Below are 21,079 nucleotides of genomic sequence, written 5' to 3'. Positions count from 1 at the left end.
TGTTTACTCATCTACGACACGTCAAAATATACTGTATGCTGTGGAAAAAATGGTTTGAAAGCTGAGTTAATTTCTGTGTGGAGAAGGTGGTTGGATCTCTTCCTTCTTGACTTTGAGTCCATTCCTTCCCAGCATCCAGGGCTCTGTGTCCAGAGCGAGGGGAGGGGAGCACACGGTGGTCAGTGATGTACTGTAACTCGGGCAGGAAGCACCTTATCATGGAGGATGGATTCTATCCATGGAAAAGCCATTTCCATGGTTTTCTTCTAGTTTACAAGTATCTTTGTGGAGGTGGATTCCGCCAGAGGCGTCCAAGAACGAGTCCAGCTATGCTTTATTTCCCCTATCTGATATAAAGTTTGAGCTCTGTGGTGGGGGTTATAGCCTTGGAATCCATACTAGCTAGCTAAACATTTTGGTTGCATGAAATCCACTCTTCTCCACAAATTCTCACTCAAGCAGAAAAGTACGACAGAAGGTTAAACATGACTAGGGTTGCCTGGTACAGCTGGACCTGTGAGCTGCAAGCCGTTATTGCAGGGTATTGAAACAGAAACGGTTACTTGTCTATCCTTGAAATTTGCACAAGGTTTTTTATGACGATTGGACAAACGGTTGATGAGTCTTGGCTAGGGCTGGGCGATAAAACGATAACGATAATTATCGCGATATATTTTAATAATCGATATCGATTGATAATAAAAAAATATCAATACAATTAAAAAAAAAATTGTGACAGGGCAGTTTTAAAGCCAGAGACAGTGGACAGACTTAAAGTAATGGCTTTGCTTGTCCAAATTGAGATTTATTTTACTCTTGTCCATTTATTTTGTTTGCTTTCTAATTTAAAATACAGTTTGAAACCGTCTGTACACAGTAGGCTATGTGTGCTAGCAGAGCTAGTCTCCAGTCGCGAGTCACGGTGCACATGTGCGGTGGTTTGTCCACCAAAAAAGCGCCAAAAGATAGAAAAGAAACTAGCAGAGCCAGAACTATTCAACTCCCCTGGAGCCACAGCCAGCAGAGAAGCCTGTTTACTTTCGCTTTCAAACCAGCTGCAGCCTGAGAACTGGAGTGTGAGGGGATGGAACACTAAAGATGGCGGCAACGACACATAATTGCTGCAAAATAAACATACATCTGTTGTTTAAAATATATATATTTTTTAATACTTATAACAATATAGATAATTATAGATATCGAGTGATATGATATGGTTATCGATATCGATATCGTGATATAATTTTTGGGCATATTGAGTTAATTGGGCAAACTGTTTAACCGATCGGGACCGTTTGTGTCCAAATGTCCAAATGCTCTGTGCCAAACTTTGTATTCATAGGGCAATAATTGAAAAGGTGTTAGGAGAATACATTATTATTGTTATTATAATCTTTTTTATTATTATTATTATTATTATTATTATTATTATTATTATTATTATTATTATTATTATTATTATTATATTATTATTATTATTATTATTATTATTATTATTATTATTATTATTATTATTATTATTATTATTATTATTATTATTATTATTATTATTATTATTATTATTATTATTATTATTATGGCACAGTGGTATATATACAATATGGTGGACAACATGGGTAGAATGAGGACACCTAGATAATGTGTATGAAGTATGAAGTCTTGCAGACTTACTGTGCGGGACAGTAGGCCCTCTGGGTCCAGCAAAGTATTCACACTGGATGAACATCTACTGTCCACCATCTGTCGCAGTCTACTGTACATCTCTTCGAGCGAGAGACAGATATAGAGAGAGACAGAGAACAGACCACTACTTATGCACTTTTGTACAGCACGTAATTGAGTTGCACTTAATATAACCTTTGATTTATACGCTGAACATCTTTATCCGGTTAATCCACTGGTCGCTCCGCACCGTTTCCACAGCAGAGCTCCTCCACGCAGCCACGAGCTGTGCGAACCGTTTAAGCTGGAAAAGTCTTGTTAATAATGAATTTCTGCTGGTCCTTTCTGCTGGTGTATTTCCATGTGTCCTGCTGTACGTTCCAGCTGTTTCCTCACGTCTGCCCGCCTGCCAGAGACCGGCCCTGGCCGTCACAGCCCCTAGGTGCGGCTCCTCTCTTTCCTCTCTTTCAGTTTTTTTCATCAGCCTCACAGTTACCTCAGTGTTACACCACGCTGGTATAATGTCATCATCAATAATGCCCTCCAGCTGGAACCGGCATCTGTGGGCAGAATCGGGGGGGAGGCTGACGGCAGAACCACCCCGCACCACAAAGTGCAGGGGCCTGCTGTGTTGGTGTACCCTGTGCCAGCTCCACGTAGCCTGAGAGCAAAGTGGGCCTGACTGCAAGTAAAACACCCCGCAGACTGTGTGACCACCCAGCTATATTGCTGTGCGACTCGGTCACCATGGCGACCGACGTGGCGCGGAGATGTGAGGGGGGGAAATTACCGGCCGCCGTTCTCCGGGGCGCGGAGCGTTCCGCTGTCAAAGCCGCCTCCTGCCCAAAGAGGAAGTAGACTGACCGCTGCTACCTACACTCGGATTCATTTCCCTTAACATATTGAATGAATAATGTGATATTATTGTTTCTCCCCCCCCCCTTGTTTCTTTTGGCTCTTTTTATAAATAAGAACCAAGAATTAGATGGAAAAGGTTAAGTGATTGAATGTCACGGCGTCTGTGCAGCCTTGTTTATTCACCGTCTCCATGGAAACGACATTGAATGCAGCCATAAAGGTACAGTGTCCTTGTGCCGAAAATATAGTTTTCTGATCACTTAAATCACTGCATCAATCAATGTTCAGACAAGCTTAATCTTTGGTCATTTGTCATACTCTGTACACGCCTAATTCAACATTATCGCCGCATTTTCCTTCCAAATCATTTGGTGCGGCGGATGTCCGGATTGGGTTCCAGACCGGGGCCCTCTTGGGGCAGAGCTGTTTAGCAGGCTGTGAACGTACAGGCGCGGAGACAGCTCTGCGTAGGAGTGTGACCGCCCCTGTGTTACTCTGCTGCATGCAGCTGGTCTCCTCGCAGGGAACCAGGAGGGCGAAACAAGCGCTACAGTGAGACACGCAGGACCACCGCTACCTGTGTGTTCATGTTTAGTCTAGTTTGTTTGGATCCCCACTAGTTGACGCAAAGAGCGCCGACTGGTCCACCTGGGGTCCAACTTACATACAACATACAAAGTAGAAGAGAGAGAGAGAAAAACAAATAAGAACATGCAAGAAGTAGAATAAGACGAATGAAAACAAGCCAGAATTCTACTCAAACAGAACAGTGACCGCAAGCACACAAATAATGAGTAATTGCAAACTCCCACACAAAAAAAAAAAACTCTGGAAATCGAAAACGCGCAGACTGCCTGATTAAATGAGTTGATGAGTTTTCAGTTGCTATGGCTACCGTGCCGACTCGGTCTATCATACGATCAACATTCCAGAAACTCTGGGGAGAAAGGAGAGAGAGAGAGAGAGAAAGAAAAACAGGCCTGTGTGGCAGCTTCTCTTCTTTTTAGATTGATAAGTCTCATTGTTTTGACTTTTCCAGCATGAAAACTGAAAAAGAAAAAAATTCTGAGAGTAAATATTTTGGGTCACTAGGCAACAGGGTTAGAGCAGCGGCACTGGCTTTGCATGCAGGATGACTTCCCTCTTCCACCGGTCTCTCCCTGCCTCCCCCGCTGTCCCGCCCCCCTACGCCTTCTCTCCAGACACAGAAAAGGGTCTCTCTCACTGCTCACGGAGGCCTCTTGGTATCCTCTCGGCGTGGCTTTTGGCCCCAGTGTTTTCCTAACATTAGCAACAACGCACACCGTAATGAGCACAGAGGAAGGCCTCAAAGCCTGACCACTTATCAATGTTCAGTTTGTTCTGGTGAAGCTGGACAGCCATGTCATGCTACCGGGACAGTAGCAAAACAACAGCATCCTGTCCTCTATTTTTAATCACAGCTGGAATGTGTAAGACAAAAAGGGACAGTTTCCTGCGTAGTGGGAAGAGCTGTTTTGCTAGGCCCCCCCCCCCCCCCCCTCCCGCTGTACTGTGGGAATGCTGAGGTGTTTGGACTTCACCGGGACCTGAATCAGAAAAATTATGTAAGGAATGAGTACAGTATGTCATAGAGAAGTGATAAGAAATCAATTGCGGTCCTGATCTTAAAGGAACATGCCAACATTTTGGGAAATTAGCTTACCGTCTTCTCCAGAGAGAGACAAGAAGATAGATACCAGTTTCCTCTCTGTGCGTTCAGTAGAAAGCTATCTGGCTGCATGTCAGCCTAGCTTAGCACAATGAATGGAAGTGGACATGACCGGTTAGCCTTTGGGAGAGGTGTTAGTTGGACAATGCCTAGGCTAACCGGTAAGCTAATTTCCCCAAATGTTGGTGTGTTCCTTTAAGACGACTCGTCCCTTTAGCGTTCATCATTCACGGTTGTTTCAGCCGACAGGCGAAACCGATCAGCGGCTCCCAAATCTCATAGGTGAATAAATAGATGGATAAATGGAGACGGATGCTATCTCTGCGGTGGTGGCGTCATTTTCAGAACGCTGACGTTGAGTCATGTTAAAGGAACACGCCAACATCATGGGAAATGCGCTTACCTTGTCTTCTCCAGAGTCAGACAGGAATATGGATACCAATTTCCTCTCTGTGCGTTCAGTAGAAAGCCATCCATTCATTTACAGTATCTGTCTTCTCGTCAGACTCTGGAAAAGACGATAAGCGCATTTTCCCATAATGTTGGCGTGTTCCTTTGAGTACAACGGCGGGTACAACTCTGACGCCCAGCTCCTTGTTGCTGAGGGAAGCCAAGCAAACTTTAGAGTAAACTCCACCCAGAAAGTGCATAAGGATAAAAAAATTTAATAAAAAAGTCCATTCATATCGGAGTCAGATAATCTAACGCTTTCCATGCCGTTTCCCTATGCGTTGTTTGTTTGGTCGGTTTGAATTCAATCACATGTCCTGAGATGCTTCGCCAACAATTACACACTGACCCAATTGTTTGGCTCGAACGGGCCAAATTGGGACAGACCTTTGTCAGGCCTTTGTGGCTGACCTCAGTATGTCACGCTCACCGATGATGTTATCCTGGAAGTTAATCCTCAGGCTGTTCTGATTTGTGGAAGTTTAAACAAGTCGAACAAATCCCTGTGATCTGTCACTTAGAAAACGACGAATCCTTCATCTGTTGCCAGGCTAAAGACTTTGTAGACGTTGCACACACTTGGGTATGATTTAAACCGGGGTTGGGTAACTCCTCGTAGTGACCCGTTCAGTGCTCACTCCTCCTGAATGGCTGTAGTGCTATTTGGTAATAGGCTCTCAAATAAAGACAATAGCCATCTTAGTGTTGCTTTCTGGTTTTTATTTTCTTTATCCATCACAAGGAAGAAAATGGTCAAATGTTTTGATAGTGAACTTTGTCACTGTGGCTCTCTTGAAGGGAGAAAAGGTCTATGAGGTCCCCAAAACACGTCTTTGAAAATACTGATTATGCATTCTAGTAGGGCTGTACCGAATGCTTCGAAGCTTCGATCATAATGTTGACATTCGAATTCTAAATCAACATTTGAATTTTGAATTTTTTTTTCAATCTGTTTAAACCAATGGGGGTTTTCTTCACAGTTGCAGTTAAAGATTAGGCTACACTAATATTATAATATTATACTATAAGACGTCACCATCACTTTCATACCAACCTTATTGGATTATTTATGTTGACGAAACTGATGAGTTATATTCATTAAAGAAAGTTGATTTAATAAAAGGAAAATAATAATTTAATCAGATTAATCACTGTATTCAAAATTGAGGATTTAGTTTGAGAAAAAAATTATATATATATTTATTTAAGTAAATTTCTTTTTTATAGACATTCGAAGCTTCGTTCGAATACTTCGATTGAAGCTTCGAATGTTAAAAAATGACATTCGGTACAGCCCTACATTCTAGCATGCCTCTCTATCCCTCTGTTTCTGTGTCCGTCGCTTTAAATGCAAATGAGCTGCTGCTCCCCAACTCAGGAAATTCAGATCAAACGAGGCGTTGCAGATCTTACCAATTAAGATCCAGAAATTCTATATCCTATTTCTTGCCTAAAATGTTGTCAGAAATGTATTCTACTAGTGAACCGTTTAGGTGGAAAATGAGAGCGCTTACGCTTATGCGCCAGCCACCTTTGTCGTGCACGCCTTTCCCGAACTGCGACACGCACCTGCCTTCAGATCAAACTGTCAAACTAGGTGTTGCAGACGATCAAATATGAATTAAGATCCAGCAATTGCATTATCCTATTACTTGCCAAGTCACCATTTTGTACACATTTCTCACATGCACATCCAAGTCAAGGACCATGCATGGTCTATGAGCCCTGCTTGAAGTATGAGAGGCGAATCTGAACCTATCAGAGACCCACATGTATGTGTACATTAAAAAGGAGTTTCTCACAATATGTGACATTTAAATAGACATGCAGTATGAGTAACCCCAGTGTATTTGGAACACTGATCTTTGTGGGTTATGTTGTAATGACACATTAATTATTGGTTGAGAACGATACACGTCAACATGTGAGGGGGGGGGGGGGGAAATCGCTCTAATACCTCTATGTATTTTATATTTTTTTGATCTACTTTTTCTCCTCCTTTTTCTGTGATTTTTTTCTCCCCATCCCAATTTACCTCTCGTGCCAATTCTCCCTCCCCTGTCCTGATTGTTGCTCGCATATGCCCCCCACTGGCCGGTTGTAGGGAGGATAGAAGCCTTGCATCACATGTCCCCTCCGATACATGTGGAGGCAGCATGTCACATCTTTTCACCTGCCAGCGCGGACTCTCATTTGGCGAGGAGTAACGTGTGGGAGGCTCACACTACCCCCGCTATTTCCTGTCTCTGCTGTGCAGGCGCCCCAACCGACCTGTAGGAGTCGCTGTTCACAACGACCAGACTACCACCCTTCGACTTCCCACCCGCTAACTCTGCCAATTGAGTTTAGTATGACGGCCGGCCCAAGCCGGAGGCAACGCCGACAGCCGGATTCGAACACGGTGTCTCTTGCGTTGGTGACGAGCGCAATGTCCGCTGCGCCACCCAACAGCCGCCACGTCTATGTATTTTCAAATGATAAACCAAACTTTGGCAATGGCTTCCCAACTTCCAGAAATAGCACTACTAGCACCGTAGTTTCTCTTGTTTCTTGGTAGGTCGCTCGCGGTGCGCCGGTGATCAAAGAGCTACTGTATTTACAAGAAAGTTTAAAGAAGTTACATGCATAAGATAAGATAAGATAAGATATTCCTTTATTGATCCCCTTGAGGAAATTCAGGCGTCATAGCAGCATGGCGGAGGGGGGAGGGGAGGTACAGGCATGGGCATGGTAGTAGAAGTAGTAGTAGTACTGTAGCAATAGTAGAAGACATAAATATAGGCAATACAATTATAGTACAGATAGAAATAATCAGTGTAAACAATATAATTAACTCTGAATATGAGCAAGTAAGTAGGCAGTGTGATCAAAGGTGCTGAAGATGAGGGTCTCTATGCCCTATCGGTTATATATTATACGTTACAATAAATCTGGTCAATAACACTTGAATCTGAATATATACTCTACGAGTAAGTAAAGTATACAGTATACATCATGGTCACATTAAATGTCATAATGAAGAAAGTCAAAGATGCGTCATGTGTCCCAGTAAAATGGAACGTTCTTATATAAATCAACATCTGGTTGGTCAGCACGTGTCATTTCCTGCCTCTTCTGCTGCGTCACTCATCAGCCCATTGGACAGGAACTCTTTAGCCCTCACTGAAAATAGGACACTTGCTATTCTATCAGTTATTACCAAAGGCTTTTACATAAATAATAAGCTGAGCACTGGTGCGTTAACAATTTGATTGACAGGCGAGGGCATGGGTCAAACTGTTGTTGTTGTTGTCGTTACCCTGCCTATACCTCCCCTCCCCCATGCTGCTATGACCCCTGCATTTCCCCCAAGCGGATTAATAAAGATACATCTTATCTCAGGACAGAGATCATTGATGATGACATGACCATGGTCACTTAGCGCAAGTACACACACACACACACACACACACACACACACACACACACACACACACACACACACACACACACACACACACACACACACACACACACACACACACACAACCAAACGAACAAACCGGCCACGAGTCGCACACCGCTGATTATATATACACGACGACATTACGTCACAATCTGTCCTGGCTTCACAATCTTCAAACAGTACTAGAGAGAGAGAGAGCATGTCCAGTGTCTGGGCGTTTTCAGAAGCCGCCCATGTGACGCGAGCGCTCCAGCGACCGACCGCCGAGTGCCGTGGAGTCGGTCCCGCCGCAGGCCCGAAAACCGCCCTGAGGATCCAGCCGCGGCTGCAACAGAACACTTGAGTGGCGTGACGGCTGCAGTAGCGCTTCATTATGTGTGGCCGCCGCTGTCATATTTGTGTCATAACAAAGGCTTTGTGGTTTATAGGGTATGAGTTCCACAGAGCCTTTCCCTCTTTGTTGATGTACGGGAATGTCTAATCGATCAACGTTTGGTTTTCATTCTGAAACCCAATAGAATTGAACTGAACGATATGGCGATGACTACAGTTTGGCAGCTTCCCCGTTTCCGTAGCACAGAGACCACTGCCTCACGATCATAACTACATGTGGTAATTTCCTGCATCAGCGAGACTCTTTTCATTTACATAGAATTGTGGCATTGATTGAAACTCAATACAGAGAGTAGATTATTTCCTCATTTATTTCCTGCAATCATTTATCCAACAGCAATTATGAGAATGACAGGAACTTACATGGTGAAATCTGAAATGATCTTCTTTTGACATGCGTTGACAAAATATCCATGGCAATAACACGCGTTGGAAGGCAGTCATATTGTCTATGTTCACTGGAAAATTACATAATGCTTTTTGTGGCCCAGTTGAGATGAGTGTTGTAGACAAGTGACATTTGGGGGGCGGAGAGAGATTTGCCAGAGATTCCAAAGAAAAGCCACATAATAACTGTTATGATTTCATCGGGAATCAGAAAGTGTTGAGAAGTACCAATTAAGGAAATGTTTCCCACTGCAATACTAGCCTACTACTACTACTACTTATAATAATAGTATTAAAGGTGCTCTTCTAGATAACATTCAGCCACTAGATGTCGCATTAGAGCACCAGCATGCCATCCCAATCAGGTGCATTCCACTTGGGGAAATAGGAAGTAGGGAGGACATACAATCAACATGTAAACAACAACATAATTTTGGACCCGCAAATATTTTTTAAATCAATATGTTTTTTTGCGGGGGGAAAGCAATACTTTTATTCCACACCTTTCTAAAAACCTCTGTGAGTGTTTCTTAAATGTACATAAAATGTTATCTATAGCACCTTTAATAATAATAATATTTTACACTATTATTTTGGAATAGATTACATTAATTTGACTTACTCATATGTAAAATTATATAATTCGGAATCTGACAGAATATCTGATCGGATGATGATGATGATGATGATGATGATGATGATGATGATGATGATGATGATGATAATGATGATGATGAGGATGATAATAAACGCATTGGTTCCAGTGTAACTGTTGCAGTGAGTAAGATCATGATGAAAGCAGCAGGGTGCTGTATCCTGCAGTCTAAGCGTTACTGGGTTGACATGGGAGGAGTTATTGATCGCTACAGTCCTCACATGCTGTGTCAGTGGGAAAAGGAGGCAGAAACTGATAGATGCGTATGTGCATGCGCCTGTTAGTGTGTGTGTGGCTGAGCAAGTGTGTGGAAGGGTGTGCATGCATGCAGCTGGAAATGTGTGAATCTTTACATGTGTGTGTGTGTGTGTGTGTGTAGGCGTGTCATGGTACCGCAGTGCCCCTGCAGGAAGGCACACTGTGTACTGCAGCAGAGTAGCTTGGTTGGGACCAAGCCCTATGGATCAGCCCTAGATCTGCCAGTCAGCTAATGGATAAGGTGTGGCTTATATTGGATACACAGTACTTAAGCCTGACACAGTAAGTTAGCTGGTTAGGACCCAGTGAGTCACAGTGTGTAGATATAATGCCAATCCTACGAACATGTTGCTAATTCAGCTGGATAACCTGAGGTGGAACTTGTACTTTGGACTGATTTCAGGTAACCTGTATGAAAGAACCAGTTACAGCTAGTGGACATAAATTGGACCATAGTAACTTATATTTACATTTAGTAATTTAGCTGACGCTTTTTTTTGCATTTCACTATAAAGCGTGCCATTCCTCGCTTGGATCAAGAATCAATCTAAAATCAACGCTAGATTATCGGTATTATGTTTCATCATGGATGCATGAAAGGGGGGGGGGGGGCACCCCTCCGTGCTTTGATCGCTACCAACGGAACACGCCGCACACACACACCACACACACACGCCCCGATCAGCATGAAGGAATTTTTGGATCAACGCAATATTGATACCATAGTCCTTACCTTGACCAGGATCTGTCCCCGAAAAGAATATTCCAATTATCTGATCGCCATTCCAAGTACTGATGTCGACCGTCTTTCCAACATAATCCAGCCATGAACACGAACCGGGGGGGGCCCGACCCTCGTCGATGCAAGCGTTATAAGCGCTTGCCCTGCTGGAGTAGTTAGACCCTGCCCGCACGCCGCAGCTCGGCCCACACACCAAGCCACATCGTTTCAAATGGAGTGCAATAGCGGCCGCAAGGCGTTAGGCGGCGGTATTGGACGTTTGCGATCTCAGACCCATTCCCAATGATAACAGCAGGCTGGATGGGTGGATTATGAATGGAAATAGCGAATACAAAAAATAATGACCAAAACCCGACTTTTCTTGGGTTTGGCGCTCAAGCTAGTTAAGCTAGTTGACTTATGTCGGGTCTGGCATCCATTGTGTTAAGGATTCACATACCCCACCAGTAGGCTAAACATTAAGGATTAATATAACCCACCAGTAGCCTAAACATTAAGGATTCATATCCACTAGTAGCCTAGTAGGGGGATTTAACTGAAAAACAACACTGGTTTATGCTGCTGGGTGGCGTAGCGGAGATTGTGCTCGTCACCAATGCAAGAGACTCCGGTATCGAATCCCAGTCTCAGCATTGCCTTCGGCTTGTGGGCCGGCCGTCGTACTGGCTCATTTGGCAGAGTCAGCGGGTGGAAGTCGATGGGTGGGGATTGGACGTTGTGGACAGCGACCCCTACAGGTCGGTTGGGAGACGCCTGCACAGCAGAGACAGGAAGTGGCGAGGGTAGTGTGAGCCTCCCATGCGTTACACCTCGCCAATGAGAGTCCGCGCTGGCAGACGAAAAGATGTGACAGGCTGCCTCCTCGTGTGCCGGAGGGAACACGTGATGCAAGGCTTCTATCCTCTCTACAACCGACCAGTAGGGAGCATAGTCGAGCAACGTTCAAGACAGGGGAGGGGAGAATTGGATACACAAAATTGGGATGGGAGAGAAATTGAAAATAAGAAGAAAAAGTGGATAAAAAAAAACACACATTGCATTGCACACATTCATTTAGTTTGACAGTTATTGAGAGTTAACGACTTTGAATATTTCCTCCTGTGATATAATCAGAGGACACTGCATCCTTGTGTATGGCAATCCATATTTAATTGAGCTGTAATTAACACAAGGATTCAGTGTCCAGTGACATCTGAGGAGATATTCAAGATCTCAAGAAAAAATAGTCTTTCCCAGCTCAGTCAAGCGAGCAGCAGTATTGTTTGGACCTCCACTCAGGAATTTTCAAAATAGAATTCTTAGATAAGTCTATTAGATAATTTTATCTATTAGATTAACCTTAATGTTACTTGTGTGTGTCTCTCTCTCTCTCTCTCTCTCTCTCTCTCTCTCTCTCTCTCTCTCTCTCTCTCTCTCTCTCTCTCTCTCTCTCTCTCTCTCTCTCTCTCTCTCATAGACATACGTAGTTTGTCACTAGAGCAACACCAAACCAATGTGGTGTTTTACAAACACTCAACCAATGGGGCGTAGAGCAAACCAAACTATCTAGGCCTTGCAGATCAATTATGACTCAAGATTCAGCAATATCATATCAAACTTACCACTAAAAATGTTGTCAGAAACATATTTTAGGGTAACCTTATGTGGGAAAGAGAAAGTTGACAAGCGAACAAGCCGCCATTTTCTTTTTGAAATGCTGAATATGTAATATATGTACGTACAGTATTTGTAATACGTACACGTTGTGCGAAGTGGGTATCAAACAGGAAGGAAGACTGTCGGGTTCTAAACTGTGGATATCAAACAGGAAGGTAAAGATTAGGCTTGGGCGGTATCATTTTTTTCATACCGTCATACCTTGCTGACATAATACCCCGGTATGACGGTATGACTTTCATTTTCATCAGCGGGGGGGGGGGGGGGGGGGGGGGGGGGGGGGGGGGGGGGGCGGAGCTTATATTGAAACACGTTGACATTAGGGCCGTTCTTTCAACTGGTACAAAACGCTGCTGCCAGACTGTTGACCGGAACCCGCAAGAGAGACCACATCACCCCTGTCCTTGCCTCCCTCATTGGCTCCCAGTACGCTACAGGATAGATTTTAAGGTTCTCCTATTTGTTTTTAAAGCCCTTAATGGTCACCCCCCTCCTACATCTCAGACCTCCTATCCCCCTATTCCAACACCAGTCCCTCAGGTCAGCCGATCAGAGACTCCTGACAGTCCGGAGGTCTAACCTCAAGCTCAGGGGGGGTCGTGCCTTTGCTATCGCAGCCCCTGAACTGTGGAACAGCATCCCCACCTCCATTAGGCTCGCCCCTCGATAGATGCCTTCAAATCGAGGCTCAAAACCCACTTCTACCTACTAGCCTTTTCCGTTCACTGACTCATGCCCTGTTTTCCTGTGTTTCATGTGTTTGCCTGTGTGCCCTCCATAAAACGGAGTGTGATTGTTGTCAATATGTATCTATGTGTATCTACCCTCTGTACAGCACTTTGGTTGACATGCGTCATGTGAAATGTGCTATATAAATAAATCTGATTGATTGATTGATTTCAACCTAAAAGTGCACTTTCTTCAACCTCGAACCTAAATTCTTAGCAACCCGTGTACCAAGTAAACAAATCACAGAACGATTAGCCAGTTAGTTAGCCAGCAACCAGCCAGGTACCGACGTTAGCTCCCGAAATGATTAGCCAGTTAGTTAGCCAGCAACCAGCCAGGTACAGACGTTTAATTCCCGGAACGATTAGCCAGTTAGTTAGCCAGCAACCAGCCAGGTACCGACGTTAGCTCCCGGAACGATTAGCCAGTTAGTTAGCCAGCGCGTCACGGTATTGAGAATCATACCGGCGGGATCTCGAAATATCCTGGTATACCGTAATACCGTCATACCGCCCAAGCCTAGTAAAGATGGTTTAAACTATTAACAATAATTCAGAACTATTTTATTGCACTGCACTATTGCATCATTTTACTGTCTATTCTATTCTACTATTTTATTGCACTGTACTATTGCACTATTTTACTCTGTCTATTCTATTTTAGCCTACACTTTTATTATTGTCAATTTTAAAAACTGAATCAAACCATAAACAAGGTGGCCTATTGGGATGTTAGATAGACATTTATATGTCTGCACTTTATGTGCTTATTTTATGCTGTCTTTTTTTTCTGTTGTGAAGCACTTTGAGTTGCAATTTATGTATGAAAGGGGCCATACAAATAAAGTTCATTATATCATTATTATATTATTACAATTATGATACAATATGTCCATGTATTACATATAACACGCACTCGCTGTCCAAAGGTCAACTACCAGAAACGTCCCCTGCAGCAAAATAGAAGGAAAGAAAGAAACTCCAGACAGAGAGCGGTCAATACTTTTTCTTTTGTTTTGCATAATTCTACTAATTATACCGTTAAGTCATCCCTGCAGCATTTTGTTATTAAACTTTGTCCAAATATTACGTATGCTTGCCTCCAACAAAAAACATGACAGAGCCAGGGGGGGGGGGGGGGGGGGGGGGCATTTTCAAACAGGGAGTGCCGCAGCTGACAAAAATGACACATCACATCTCTGAACCGTTGATGAGACGAGATGAGCAAGACTCGCTTCACTAAATGCTAATATAAACATGCATTCATTACCCTTGAAACTGTTAGTAAAAACAGCTACGTTTCTCTGTTACCGTATGCATCTGTACTGTCTGCCAGTAGTGACGGCTGTGATCTACGCCGGCGCTGTGATCCGAGCAGCACTGAGAGCACAGAGTGCTGTAATGTGCAGCTCCAGGGTGTGGCTGCTTGGGATGACTCTGTTCCTCTGTGCTCCATAGCATCACTTACACACACACACACACACACGCACACACACACACACACACACACACACACACACACACACACACACACACACACACACACACACACACACACACACTCACACACACACACACACAGTGTGTCTACACAACCCGCCACCAGTGTTTGTTGCATGTGTTTGTGAGCTCAGCAGATATTGGCTCTGCGTCAGCCGAGCCACACATACAGCATGCACTTCCAAGTGTGTGGGCGGGGCTGCAGGCGGGCTCTCTGTCTGACCACACCTCTGCCCCAGCAGCCAACACAGTGCAGTCAATCACAGTTTAACTCTTTCAGGTGTTCATTTCTTTTTTGGGGGAGGAATGTTCCCTCTGCGTTATAGAGATCCATAGCTACATCGTCAGTAGAATGTTATAGGATACCATCTCACACGTGAGGTCACGCACCCTGACAGGGTTAATAAAGAGCACGATGGGAGGAGGATGAGCCATACAGCAAATAGGCCAACGGTGTAATTTGATGATCAAATATTGATCAAATATACCTCCTGTCTCCCTGGGATTGGTTCTTTGAAGCCTCTACAGTCAGCCGTGTGTTTTTGATTAGAAAGTATCTTTTTTTTTGTATCCACTTTTTCTCCTCTTTTTCTATTTTTCTCCCATCCCAATTCCACTGTGCCAATTCTTCCCTCCCCTGTCTTGAAAGTTGCTCGCATATGCCCCCCACTGGCCGGTTGTAGGGAGGATAGAAGAAGCCTTGCATCACGTGTCCCCTCCGATACACGAGGAGGCAGCCTGTCACATCTTTTCACCTGCCAGCGCGGACTCTCAGTGGCGAAGTGTAACGTGTGGAGGCTCACACTGCCCCCGCCATTTCCTGTCTCTGCTGTGCAGGCGTCCCCAACCGACCTGTAGGAGTCGCTGTCCACAACGTCCAGATTACCACCCATCGACTTCCACCCGCTGACTCTGCCAATTGTGTTAGTATGACGGCTGCCCAAGCGGAGCAACGCAGACAGCCGGAGTCGAACTCGGTGTCTCTTGCGTTGGTGACGAGCGCAATGTCCGCTGCGCCACCCAGCCGCCATTAGAAATGATCTTGATTTGGATGAACTTCTTCTTACCTTAGAGTAGTAGATATGAATATGAATTGCCCCACGCGGGATCAATAAAGTTGTCTGAATCTGAATCGGAAGATATTCAACGTATATTACAGCTGGTGAATCAACCGATACCATATTAACCAGTGAGTCACCCTTCCATCTAGCACCCACCCACCCACCCAGTCAGTCAGCCAACCAATTATCCACCCAACGATCCAGTCGGCCGACCCGCCTGGCATCCAGCCTTCCACTGTGTTATAGCTACATGACCGGTTGTCAGCCGCCCATCGAACTAGTCGGTGGAGCCAGCAGCCAAGCCTGTTCTGCTCTCCTGCTTCCCCAGCCTCCCCCTCTGTGCAGCGAGCCAGTCGCCATGGCAACGGCCTGCTAGTGTCCGTCTCTGGGTGCAGCGGCAGAGGAGCTAACGTCTGACAACGCCCTGATCAGGCCGCATTATGGGATGGAAGGTTGATGGGTTTGCCTCGAGGAAACCCTGCTTTGTCCTTTCGTTTTTACAGGCACCAAAGCTTTTTTCAGTGAGGACATACACAGTCCTCTAATGTTATGCATTATTCATGTTCTGATGAGCATATTAGAATCTAGTCAAATTTAAAAGATTAATTATTATCTTACCTACACACGTTAAGGTTCCCAGAGTTTGCACTGAATTAGAAATCTGCGTTTAGGAATATTTTGCAATGGAATATTTTGCAATACATATATGCTCAGTTTAAATATTTAATAGCAAACCACTTCACCACAGTCTGCAGTTGTTTTAAATGATTTAAAATGTTTTATTGATTGACTTTCTGTTTCTATATTGTTTTCTTTTTTGTATTTATTATGTTTTGTATTTCTCAACGTCATTGTAAATGAGAGCTTGCTCTTAATGATCCTTCAAGATTAACTAAAGATTGAATGAATAGTTACCATATTAGTTAAACATGTGTGTACATATACCTTTAGGCCTAGTATTAAGAACATTGCAGCTTGTAGTGTTATTCATTTAGATGGTGGTTTATGTGGATGGATAAGTTGATAATGGGAGGTCCTTTTTTCAAGCACCCTGTCCTCTCTTCTACTGTCAGCCACTCATCCAGCATCATCACTGTGACTGCTCTAGGTCATGTGACATGTCTGCCAAAACCAGACGACCAGCAGGAATATAGGTTACTGTGGAGGTTGGCTGCTCTGTCTGTCTGTCTGTCTGTCTGTCTGTCTGTCTGTCTGTCTGTCTGTCTGTCTGTCTGTCTGTCTGTCTGTCTGTCTGTCTGTCTGTCTGTCTCCCTCCCTCCCTCCCTCCCTCCCTCCCTCCCTCCCTCCCTCCCTCCTCCCTCCCTCCCTCCCTCCGTCCCTCCCTCCCTCCCTCCCTCCGTCCGTCCGTCCGTCCTGCCTCCAGTAACCTCTATTTTTGTGATCAATTGCTTTCATCAGGGCACCAAGCCTGTAGGGCTGAAACCCTTTGGTTTTTCCTTTTTTTTCGTTTTTGATGATGACAAGGGGAGGTCACGTTCCAGGGTTGTGTGACAGGTTGTGATAACATGTCACAATGCCACGTCCCGGGGTGGGTCGTCTATCATTATGACACTTTCTATAAATCACATTTTAGAACATTTCCTAAAAAGCATGCGACCCCTCACAGTCTTTGCCATAAAGGCTTTAACTTTTCCATATAGGCTCGAACCACAAGACGACAGATTATGGTCACATTTATTTGCTGCTGTTTTCCTCTCAGTTTCCCATGGGGGGCTACTGTACATGCGGACATGGAACGTTGCACCGTGTGTGATGTCATCCAGTATGACACGTCCCTGTTCTATATCTCCCAAACCATTTGACTTTCAAGATGTCATAAAGAACTCACCATTCCAACCATCCGCCCGCCACCAAAACCCTCCTTAACCACCAATGGCTGCTTTTTAGAAAACCTCCTTCTAACCCCCAAAATGCATTATGATAATTATAGGAACCTATTGACAACGGAATTCTGTCATTTTCAGTAGCGATGTGGCCACGATTGTAATGATTATGATCCAGCCCATGTATTCTGGTGATGGGAAGATCTCCGGTCCAGTGAGATAATCGATAGATCCTCTAGTGGTTTCTAGCAAAAGGCCAAGAGTCCGTTGGCTGCTGTAAATAGTATGGGCTTCCACGCGGTTTTCACATGTTGAACAGATGTGGGGGAAACATACAGTATCTGGCTTCCAGATATGATTTCACTCGACAAATACTCTTTCTTGACTGCTAGACAGGAACTGTTTGAACACTGATAAAGGCGGTCGACCCTCTCAGTCAATCAAAGAAGACAAATCTGTAGGCTTTGTCTTTGACGTTTCTGCTCAATAGATTTGGAGTGGAGGCAAGAAGCTAAATCAACCCCAGAAGATCTCCCCAGATACCAGCTGTATTGTGCTGCTTTCTATTAGATTTTCTATCCCACCAATGTTTTGTCTTTTGTAGATAGAAATCGTGAAATGGGAATAATCTGAGCCAGGTCAGCATTTTAAGTGTGAAACCACATTTATGTGTTTGGATAGAGTTTCATAATTAAAGAGTACGTTCGGCATTCTGGACCCATGTTCCCTTCTCATCGATGCTGCTGTCCATCAGGTTGAGTCCTTTCTCAGCATGATCCATGCTTTTCTACATGGATACCTGCAGCTCGGGGCTTAGCCACCAAACGAATGCAAAGTCAATGAGGGCCACGCTCAATTCTATACAAGTATAATAAACCCTACTTTCGGGGCACTGTTCAGACTCGTACAGAATGGATCGTGGCTGCATTGATTTTGCATCAGGTTCGTGGCCAATAGGAGTGGGGGATGTTTTGAGTGTCAATACATCGACACAGAGACGCAAAGTGTAAACCTTTATTTATTTCGCTCGACAATTACATTTCTTCCATTTATGAAAATTGACTGGAATGAGGTGAACAGACTGAAAACGTTATCGTATTAGATAAAACAGATGATGTGTATATCTTTTTTTTTATATTGCAGATATAAACTGCAAGTTTTAATTTGCAGTTGAAAAAAGGTAATCATGACATTACAATATGGTGACTCTAGTATCGTAAGAATATCATATCGTAGGACCTCTGGGGATTCCCACCCCTAGTGGTTTGCTAGCTAGCTGAAGCTGCAGGTAGCATATTGTCTCTGGCACTGCAGCATGGACTGTGCTGAGAAAGGACTCTGTCAATCGACCACATCATTTGTAATAATACATCTATTTTATATAGCGCTTTTCCAGGTGCTCAAAGACGCTGTAAGAAGGAAACTGGGCCAGGGGTCCACAAGTCTGAACTTAACCACGGTGGTGGTGTAGTGGTTAACACTGTCGCCTCACAGCAAGAAGGTCCAGGGTTCGATTCCCGCTTGGGGACCAGGTTTCCATGATGCCAGGTACCCAGGTGGGGTATCTCCCGGGCCTTTCTGTGTGGAGTTTGCATGTTCTCCCTGTGCTCGCAAGGGTTTCCCCCCGATAAGATAAACCCAATGGAAAAACATGCACAACAACAGATCGCTAACGCTGTGGCGTCCTTGACGAAGACGGACAGGAGCACTTGGATTGGTCCCCTGGCGCGGCTCACGTTGACGCCTGTCTGCTCCCGGCTGCCCTTGGGGGGAAGGACGACGGGATGGGTTAATCGCAGAGACGAATCGCATCGGCGATTCTAAAGAGACAATGCATGCGTGTGTGTTCCGGTGTGTGTGCTAAAAAAAACTAACCGCTGTGTGTACCGCTAAAACATTGAGTGTCGTTGCATGCCGAATAAAGACCTCTGCAACAGGTCCTGCATTATTAAAAAACCATTTAATAAAAAGTTGCACAATAACACAATACAAACAAAAAGACAAAACTATGGCAAAACAAAAACAGAACAAAAATAATATGTGACCAAATAAAAAAAAAAACGACAGAATTAGAGGTCAAAAGCAAGATTGAAAAGGTGGGTTTTGAGGGCTGATTTAAAAGATGTCAGGGTGTTTGCATCACGGATGTGGCTGGGGAGGGCATTCCGGAGGGAGGGGGCAGCAGCAGCAGCAGCAAAGGCCCTGTCGCCCCAGGTCAGGAGCTTGGTCGTGGGAAGTGTTATGAGGTGTTAGAACACATCTATTGTACAAGACAATGTGTGTGTGTGTGTGTTTTGGTCTCACCACAGGGAACAATAGAAATGATGATGATGATGATGATGATGGTGATGATGATGATGATGATGATGATGATGATGATGATGATGATGATGATGATGATGATGATGATGATGGTATTGCATTGGACTCTAACCCCCCCTCTCTCTCCCTCTCTCCCTTTATCTCATCCCTTCCCTCCCTCCGTTCCTCCACAGAGCGAAAGGCTTCTGGTCAAAGGCGGGAGGATCGTGAACGATGACCAGTCTTTCTTTGCCGACATCTACATGGAGGATGGCGTCATCAAGTAAGTCCTACACGACGTACCGAAGAAGACTGGGAGGAAAGAGATCCGGATCGCTGCCATTATTAGCCGTAACACACCCTGGAGGAAATCATATTCAACACATGTCAGGGTTAAAGGGAAATTAATGGTTACAAACTGGGCTCTTGTTATAATAAGCCGCTTGCACGCTCAAACACAGATATTCACAAGAATCCATGTTGGCCGTTTTTCATCTTATTCCTAAGTAACAGACCTCTTCTTTACAATAACTTGAGGGAGTATTGTGCAGTCGTTTTGGAGGAAACCTGTCATTTCGATGGCGAGACCCCGACTTGTACGCACGTGTGCTTGTTCTCGTTGGAATAACATGCTTCTTCGCCATGTTAGCTCAACCCTGCGGTGTTCCCCTGTCCCCCCAGGGGCGTAGCAAGAAATGATGGGTCCTGTGTGCATGATCTGTCTCTGCCCCCACCCCGGCCCCCCTCCCCTCCCTAGCCACGACTCATACACACCTTTTAGTGAAAGGTCCAGGACCCTCTGAGGCGGGGGCCTCCCCCAGCTTGGGGCCCCGGGTAGTCTGTTACACTTTCCCTCCCAATTATTACTCCCCTGTGTCTCCCCCATCTGATATTCTGTTGGCCATGTGTACATTTCCTCGTATTCTATTCGAGGTGTATTATTGCACCGGTGTGATTACAATTTTGCGGACTAAACTTTCAACTACTACTGGTAATTGAGAGCTGCAGAGTTTTTAGAATTCCAAGATAAAATTGGGAAGAATCATAAAAAAAAACGAAACAAAAAAAAAAGCGCCCCCAAAGGGTTCATTGATCTCTGGTCCACTTCTCTCTGCAACCCTCGTCCATTCCCTCTCATCCATTCCCTCTCATCCATTCCATCTCATCCATTCCCTCTCATCCATTCCCTCTCATCCATTCCCTCTCATCCATTCCCTCTCATCCATTCCCTCTCATCCATTCCCTCTCATCTATTCCCTCTCATCCATTCCCTCTCATCCATTCCCTCTCATCCATTCCCTCTCATCCATTCCCTCTCATCTATTCCCTCTCATCCATTCCCTCTCATCCATTCCCTCTCATCCATTCCCTCTCATCTATTCCCTCTCATACATTCCCTCTCATCTATTCCCTCTCATCCATTCCCTCTCATCCATTCATGCCTTCTCC

General features: G+C 44.6%; 1 protein-coding gene across 1 annotated transcript in view; it reads left to right on the top strand.

Annotated features, from left to right (window-relative positions):
* The window catches only part of dpysl3 (dihydropyrimidinase like 3), a 64,281-nt gene that overhangs the window by 25,641 nt on the left and 17,561 nt on the right, over positions 1–21,079 (top strand). Inside the window, 2 exon segments of the mRNA XM_084320515.1 lie at positions 19,825–19,913; positions 20,312–20,315. Of these exon segments, the coding sequence (XP_084176641.1) occupies positions 19,825–19,913; positions 20,312–20,315 (93 nt within the window).

Source organism: Notolepis coatsorum (assembly GCF_963971535.1).
Source record: "Notolepis coatsorum genome assembly, chromosome: 8".
Lineage (NCBI taxonomy): Eukaryota > Metazoa > Chordata > Actinopteri > Aulopiformes > Paralepididae > Notolepis > Notolepis coatsorum.
Note: the sequence above shows the minus strand (reverse complement) of the source record. Positions and strands in the feature narration are given on the sequence as shown.